Here is an 8545-nt window from a genome sequence, read left to right as displayed (position 1 = left end):
GAGGACCCTTCTCAAGGTCACCACACTGTGAAGCACCTAAAAAGGTGAATTACCCAAATGGTGAAAGAAAAGAGAACCCTAAATGTGACTAAAACCCACGCTCCAGGCACTGGCACTCGCTCCATAAATTGGCAACACCATCTGTGCTCACCAAGACACCAAAGGCAAAGCTCTTGACTTCACTGTAATATGGAAACAGGATTACAAATATCATATCTGAGAGACGGCAAAAGCAGGATCAAGGCCAGCACAGTGACCTGAGCCCTGAGATACTCTGTGAAAAGTGAGGGTAAGCACCCATCATGCCCTGAGTCTGTTTGTTAGAAAGTAATCCACAATTTGTAAAGATAACCACAGATCTTTGTTTTATTTATAAAAAAATGGTAGTAGAAAAATTTGGCTGAAAATACCAACAACAATGATGACAACAAAAATATAAAAAAATAGCACTTGCACGGGAAATGTTTCTGTTTTGAAAACTGTTGTCAATAGCGACAGCAATTTAAATCATCGAACAATCATCATATAAAAACATATTTATTTAAATTAAATATTTTATGCAAACTCGTATCTACACTCATTCAAAATGCATAGAGTCACACAAAAGAGATGGAATGTATTAGCTGAAAAACCGGTGAACTTTTGGGGTTTTTTTTTTAAAGTTTTCTTTGCAATTATTATTAATACATTTTGGGGACTGAAACCAGGAAATCATAACCACGTTACTAACTAATCATTACCAAGTGCCATACAGTAAACACTAAGATTAATCATGTCATATAACTGATTTAAAATAAAGCTTCATCTTTATGGAAAGGAAGAGAACTTGAGCAATACAAAATCCGAGGTGGGGGGCGGGAGGAATAATGGAAGGAATAAATCAATGTACAGCTTTTTTACAAGCAATAGAACGCCAGAGTTAGGAGAGGCATTGGGCACTGTGGCTCCAAACACGGAGCCTTCCCCTTCAAAGGATGTTTGACAAAAAAAGTGTCTGCTACATCATCACCTCTTGGCCAAAATGTTCATCCCAGGACCTGCTCCCAGGGGTGGATGCCGGCCGGATCCTGACTTTCCAAGCCCTGATCTTACCCCACTCCAGAACAGGCTCAGCGCTCTCAGGGCTGGCTACCCCTCTCCTGGTTGGTGTCCCATACCCTCTGGGGTGTCCTGAGGGATGAAGACCCCAATCCATGCTCTGGGCCAGGGGATGGGGGCTTTAATCTCCATTGGAGTGGTCAGGCAGGTCAGGGTGGTCAGGCTGCAATGCCGCCACCAGAACCCAAACACAGCTCATGGACCTTTACCAAAATCTTCCCTTCTCCCATCCCTGCCCTTCCCCTTTCCATGGGGAATTTAGACCTGATGTTTGCGGGGTGCTGCTGCATTCCTGACTCCAAAGCAGAACTGGGGATGCCTCAAAATGAGGGGCAGCCTTCCTGTGCTCCCAGGAGAATCCCTGCTTTGGAAGAGGGACTTGGCCAAAGAGCTTTGGCGTCGGGAAGTGCCCCCTGGCCACGGTCGGAGCAGAGCACTCCAGGCTTTGCACGGTGGTGACCCAACACCCCAAATCTTTTACCTACAGCACCGAGGAGACTCCAGGGCCCTGTGGTTCTGACTCGGTCACCCTGAGGGGCCGCAGGTGATGTCCCCAGGGAGCAGCGCCTCGGAACAGTGTCGGGTCCTTCCTCGGCCGGTCCAGGCGGCCCCGGCTGGGCTCCTAAGAGACGCTGTAGTTATTGTAGTAGGTGGCCGTGGCATCGGCCAGGACGGAGATGAGGCTGTTCTCGGAGCTGTGGGAGCTGCCGGACACTGGGACGTGCCCGCTGGCCAAAGCCCCACCGTGGTGGTCACCGTGGCCGGGGTTGTTGAGATACTGGTCAAACTCATTGCGGTCCATCTCCCCCAGCAGCTCTGCTTGGCTCAGCTGGTCCAAGGTGTCGAAGCCATGGTGGTCCGGCGGTGGGGAGAGCTGGCCCAGGTGGGCATGGAGGCTGGGAGGGGGCAGGGAGGGGAAGGCGGGTGTGTAGTAGCTGGGAGGAGGAGGAGGAGGAGGAGGAAGGGAAGGGCAGCTGGAGGCCGGGGGGATCATGCAGGTGGCCGGCTGTGGCATGGGGCTGAGCGGGTGGTGGCCGCACGGCAGGGAGCCGCCCGCGTACTCCGGGGAGAAGGTGGCACCGGCGAGGTGGGAGTGGTGATGCTCCTCGGGGCAGGGCGAGGAGAAGAAGCTCTGCTCGGGGTCTATGGCATCCAGAGGGGACATCTCCGGCGGGGTGGGCAGCCCGTAGGGGTAGGTGTCCACGCTGGTGCTGCTGCCGCTGCCTGGAGCCTCCCGGTACCCCCGCACAGCCGGCAGCCCCGGGCGGGGCGGGTACTCACCCGGGCCCTCTTTGTCCCCCCCGGCCCGGCTGCAGGTCCGCTTTTCCGGCACAGAGTTCTGGTCCCGTGTCAGGCTGCCCAGCAGAAAGCCGTGATCCACCCGCTTCCCGATGCGCTTGACCTGCTTCTTCCGACGGGGCCGGTACTTGTAGTTGGGATAATCTTGCATGTGCTTCACCCGCAGCCGCTCGGCCTCCTCCACGTAGGGACGCTTCTGCGACAGGCTCAGCGCCTTCCAGGATTTCCCTGAAACGGAGAACACGCTCCCTTAGCACCCGCAGCCTCCCAAGGGTGCCCAATAATCCACCTGGCACACTCAGAGGACACATCCCAAAAACCCCGCAGGGGGACGTGGCGGCAGTGGGTAGGAGAAGAAGGGGGGAATTGAGGCTGCTGTAGGGTCTCTGACTCCCTTCATCCCAAGTCGCCACACAAGGTGGGTTTAGGGTTAGAAAATAAATCCAGGCAGATGAACTCTCCCAGCTCCATGGGCTGTGCAGAAGGGACAGCCAAGGCCGTGCCTGGCTGAGCAGAGGTCAGGACGTGCTGTCCTTTAAAGTGCCCCAGCTTGTGCCCTGCCAGGACTTGCACCAGGGCACAAGGAGACCTGGGCACTGTGACAGCTGGTCTGGATGGTGGAAGGTGTCCCTGCCCATGAATCAGATGGTTTTTAAGGTCCCTTCCAAACCATTCCATGATTCTGTAATCCTATGACCTCGTGCCTCCGTGTTTGAGATAAAATGTCCCCAAGACACAGCACAGAGAAGCAGCATTGGGCAGGGGGGTTTTATCCCACAGTGAGGCTGTCCCAGGCTGCTCCTCAGGGTAAGGGGGAGAAATGAGGATACACATCAAAGCCTTTGATGCCTTCCCATGGCCTGAGACAGCAGAAATAACACTAATAAGCTGAGATGCTGCATGGCAAAGCAGCGAGGAGAAAACCCAAACCACCAAAGAAAACACCGCAGAACTGTCCAGGGAAACAAACTTTGGATAAGAGGTTGGGCAGCAAAGCTGTGTTGCAATTCGGGCAGCTCTTTCTCAGGCTGTCTGGGCTGATAATTTTGCCCTCTTGGTTTCACATCAATATGGGGATTGAGAGGAAGGGAGAAATAGTGGATGGGGAGTGGGAAACAAATGTGTGCTCGAAATGGGTTGTGATCCCCCAAAAGTATCAACAGAAATACACACAGCCACCCCAGCCATGTAATACTGGCACAAAGTGGCACAGCAAGAACAGGCCAGAGAAATTTGGGGGTCCCTCCTTGCACAGCAGGGCAGCACCCTCAGGGTTTGCAGCAGAGGGGTGGCAGGCTGCCTGTCCCCTGGGATGCAGGACACCATCAGGCTTTGCACCCTGAGGAGTGGCTGCACACCTGGAGTGTGGGACGGTTCTGGGGTGAGCACCCCGTGGGTGACAGGGTGGGTGCACGGTGCTGCTCCCAGGGCGCAGAACTCCATCAGGTATTGCAGCCCCAGGGTGCTGCACCCGGGCTGGCTTTGCACCCCAAAAACAGCCAGGAAGGTGTAGATGTGCCCCCCTGCTGCGTGCCAGACCGGGTCCCCACCTGGGCAGGGTTGGCACCCCCAGGGATGGCCAGCGGCGCTGGCATTCCCAATCCGGGGCGCTGGATCTGGATGGGATGTGCACCCCGGGATGACCGGGCGGGTGCATGGTGCTCACCCCGGGGCACTGGATCCGAACGGGATTTGCAGCCCAGGAATGGCCGGAGAGTGCCTGCATCCCCTTCCCAGGGCACTGAATCCGGACGGGGTTTTCACTCCAGGCACCGCAGGTGGGGGTGCCTGAGGACCAAGCCCGGAGCGCTGGATCCGAGCAGGGTGTGCATCCCATGCCCGGGTGGCTGCGTGGGTGCCTCCTCTGGGCCACCGGATCCGGGCAGGATTTGCACCCCCTGGAATGCCCTGGTGCACTCATGGGTACCGAATCCGGACAAGGTCTGCACCCGCAGGGATCTCCGGTGAGTGCCCCTGGGCACTGAATCCCGACAGGATTTGCACCTGGATGGCCGGGTGGGTGCCCGGGTGCTCACCCCGGGACACCGGATCCGCGTAGGCTTTGCACCCCCGGGGATGCCCGGGTGGGTCCCCGACCTCCCTCCGCGCGTCGCCCCCCAAACCCGCGCCCACCGCGCTCCTCACCGAGCATCTTGCTGAGCTCCGCGTTGTGCAGGTCGGGGTTCTGCACCGCCAGCCGCTTCCTCTCGTCCTTCGCCCATACCATGAACGCGTTCATGGGCCGGCGGATGCGGCTCTCGGAGCCCTTTTCGCCCTGCGACGCTCGGGGGGGTGGCCCTGGGGACAGCCCCTCGCCCGCGTCCCCCTCCAGCCGCTCCGGCCAGGGGAATGTGCTGAGCAGCGCAGCCATGGCCCCCCCCGGCCCCCCCGCCCCGCCGCGCTGCCCTCGGGGTCCCCGCGCAGTCCCAGCCTCCTGCCCGGCCTCTCCCGTATTTATGAGCTCCTTGGAAAAAGCCTCCTCCAATGACACCGAAGGGACTCGCTGCTCCTCCTTGTTTGCAAACTCCTCAGCCCCGGCCGGGATGGTGCTGGGAGAAAACTTCTCCCCACCCTCTGCCCGGCACCCCCCGGGGAAGTAGCACCCCCAACACCCCCCTTTCTCCTTCCCAATCCCCCCTCCCCCTCTTTTATTATTATTTTTCCTTGGTTTGCCCGCTGAACGGGAGTGAGGAGAGAGCTGGAGATGTCCCGCCCCCAAACAGCCCCGCTGCCCCCCTGCACCTCAGAGACATTCAAACTTTAAAGGCTGGGGGGTAACACAGAGAGAGGAGATAAAGGCACTGAAAACTTGGAAAGAAAAGGGAAATGGCACCGAAAGGAAAATCCCACTGGGGTGCAAAAGGCCCCTCCCCAGGCTTTGACAAGCTGCAGGAACCCTGTTTGCCAAGGGAAATCGAGGCATGGATCCCACAGGCAGGGACAACTTTTCCCCACTTCTCCTGCTTTAACGACCAGCCCAGGCTGTGCTTTGCCCACCCTATGTGGGTTTTCACCCCAGACTTCCAGGTCCCCTTGTATGGGATGGAAACCACGACACAGTGAACCTGGTGGTGGGGGCTTGTCCAGCCTGTTTGACTCCTAAGGGAGCTTTTAGGGGAAAACAAGGCAGGGATGGGGCTGGGCACACTTCAAAGAGGTTGAAACACCTCCAGTCGGTCCCCGCTGCCCATCCCTGGACACTGGAAAACAAAGGATCTTCTCCTTGCTGCTGCTTTTCAAGGAGTGCTGCCCCAACCCAAAAAGGCTGGATGGGATGGAAATCCCAAGGCCACACAACGGTGTTCACAAAGGTGGGAAAGTCATCCAAGCAGCATTCCTCTCACTAGGACAAAGGATCTCCAGAAAGGTAGATGGCACGGAAAATCCCCAGCCGGCTGCCCTTTCCCGGCTCATCCCCGCAGCCTGCCCTGGGGAATGTGTTTGGTGGATGGATTCCTGTATGGTTTTGACCCGCGGACGTGGGGCTGCAGGGCTGCGGCGGCTCCGCTTTGACTGACCGTGGGTTTCCTCTCCGCGCTGCCAGAAAAGCAGCGGGACGGGGCGCGGGATGGGCGGGCGTTTCCTGGGGCTGGCCAAGGCTGCCCCATCTGACCCCAAGGCAGGGGGGAAAACCCCGGCGCAGATCCCAGGCCGGGGAGCTCGGGCAGGTTTCCCACGTGCCTGGGTGTTCCTATTGACTCTTGTCAGATTAGGAGTGATGGAGAGAGCTCGTGTCAATGTGAGCCGGGCAGGATCCGCCTGGGTTTCCTGGTCTCTCCCTTCCCTCTGCACAGGAGCGCGATGGCTCTGGTTTTTTGTGGATTGCAGCGATTTTGGGGTCAGGAGAGCTGGAATGTGCCAACTTCGCTCGCAGCAGAAGCAGCAACTGCCCTCCCCGAGCTTTTCCCTGGGACCGAACTAAAACCCTGCGGAAGCAGCAACATTTTCCAAGGGAGCTGATTAAATCTATTAAGCTATTTACAAGTGGGCTCCATCAGAGCTGCGTTATCTGGGAATACAACAGGAAGGCAACTTCTCTTAAATCTAAAAGGCGCAGGAGATTTCCTGGTCTCGGGACAGATTTATAAACCTTTCCACACACACACACACACACACACACACGGAGGAGCTGCCTTTCATCTGGGGTTTGGAGCCGGGCACGCTCCTGGGGACAGCTTGTTCTGTCCCAGCAGCTCCAGATCTCTCCCAAAGTCCTGTCTCACGCCTTGAAGTGCCGGGATAGGGCAGGGAGGGAGGATGCCAAACTCTCCACCCTGCCCTGCACAGGTCTCCTGGGTGCATTTTGCAGGCTGGAGCTGCTGCAGAGGTTGGCAGCGAGAGTTTGGGAAGAAAACCTGGACCATCCTTAATTCTGTTTAGTTCCCTTTAGGAAGGGTGGAAGTGCCCTGCAAAAGAGGCTGCCCGGGGTTGCAAGGTTTTATTTTGAATAGGATGGTACTTTGGGTATGGTGAATATGTTGCATGGCTCACTTTTTAACCCTCGGGATGCTCAGGACCTGGATATCATGAATATAAAAACACCTCTGTGGAGGCCCCAGAGACCAGGAATCTTTAGTAATAGCAGCAGAATTTCTCTTCCTGGGAAAAGAAAATAGATGGATGAATTCCAGTTGATGCCTTTTACAGGACTGCTTCCACCTTGGCCTGTGTTTCCACATTTTGCAGGATGGGTGGATAGGTTTGAGAGAGGATAAAACTCTGAGCAAGGACAGGACCTGCACCCACCTCCTGCCTCTGTTGCTGAAGCCTGGAAGCTCTTGGAGCACCTCTCTGGGTGTTCCTGATCCTCATTATTCCCTCCACATCCTGGGAATAACATTTGACCTCCCAAAGGTATCACAGGGGTCAACTCGTGGCTTTTCAGAACCTCCTGAGACACAATCTGGGGCTCCTGTGTGGTTACAGCACAAAGAAATCCAGCAGAATATTTCTCATTTGGATTTCCTCCCTTCCCAGGGCCCCCACACAGAATTTTAAGTGCAAACACTGCTACTATTATTAATAACCATTTTTCCCCCCCCTTTCTCCCCCTCTCCTGCAGCACCTGGCATTCTGATGGCATTAGTAAGGAGGGTTTCATTCTGCACCCTGCCTAAAATGCTGGTCAAACCTGTCCTGTCAGAAGCTCCCACGTTACATAAAGGAGGCTGGGGCCATGTGAAAATGCCACCTCTTAATTACCACCGGATCGGGGTAATTAGTCTGGAAAAACCTCGGGATTACCTTTTTTTTTTTTTTTTTTCTGTGTGTGTGCTCACCTTCCCCGCTCTGCTGCGAGGCTTCACCTGTATCTGGGGCACAGGAAGCAGCAGAGCTCTCCCAGGGCTTTAGGAACAGGGAAATTACGGCGAAAAGCCGCGAGCGAAAATAGATGGAGCAGACAAAGGGGGGAAGAAAGCTTTGTTCTCCCCCATTTTCACAGATGGGGAACAGTGGCAACAACTCCCATGGGCCAGGCAGAAAATGAGTGGCTGAACCCTATATGGAACGACAACCTCTTTAAAAATATCCCTTTTTTTTTTTTTTTTTTTTTTGGGTGGATCCAACATCTGGAATTTTATTCCTGCAAAGGGAGGGTTTATTTTCACTCCCCCCCCACCCCCTACCTCACACCCCACCAACCTTCAGGGACATTAAAATATGTGAGAAAGTGCAAATCCTAAATTAGCTCAATATTCACATGTTCCTTAATTATTGATGAAACTCTTGGCTCCCAAGGGAAGTTTTTGCAGAGAGAGCTGGGGGTTCCCAGCAGAAGATTCCCTCAGTGCTGTAGTTCCCAACTCTGCCCACCACCCATCCTCCTTGATGCAACCAGCTTTTCCCCAGGGATTGCTACCTAGACCATTTATTTTCTAGGTAAAAAACCCCAGAGCTTTCCCATTATACAAAAAAAATGCAGAAAAGCTCCCGCCCCCACCCCTTGAAATGCTAAATTTTTCAGCATGGTGCTCAATATTTCTGCTCTTACTACTTTTAAAATGCAGTTTAAAGGTTACAAAAATATATATTTTAGTGCCTTTAGGTTAAAAGGAAGTAGGAAGAGTTTCCCCTCTTACACCTTTAAATTTATGAAGATGGATTAAGATAAGAAAAAAATGTATTTGCGTGATTCAGAAGCAGATTT

The 8545-nt window shown here is 54.7% G+C and overlaps 1 protein-coding gene across 1 annotated transcript; it reads right to left on the bottom strand.

Moving 5' to 3' along the window:
• Window positions 1–521: 521 nt before the first annotated feature.
• On the bottom strand, window positions 522–4768 carry SOX7 (SRY-box transcription factor 7). Its single transcript, XM_053939691.1, has 2 exons — window positions 4543–4768; window positions 522–2625 (listed from the first exon to the last, which is right to left on the bottom strand). The coding sequence occupies exons 1-2, from the start codon at window positions 4766–4768 to the stop codon at window positions 1721–1723; spliced, it is 1131 nt and encodes a 376-aa protein (XP_053795666.1). The 3' UTR covers window positions 522–1720.
• Window positions 4769–8545: the final 3777 nt, after the last annotated feature.

This window comes from Vidua chalybeata, chromosome 3 (genome assembly GCF_026979565.1).
Source record: "Vidua chalybeata isolate OUT-0048 chromosome 3, bVidCha1 merged haplotype, whole genome shotgun sequence".
NCBI lineage: Eukaryota > Metazoa > Chordata > Aves > Passeriformes > Viduidae > Vidua > Vidua chalybeata.
This window is presented reverse-complemented; position numbering and strand designations above follow the sequence as displayed.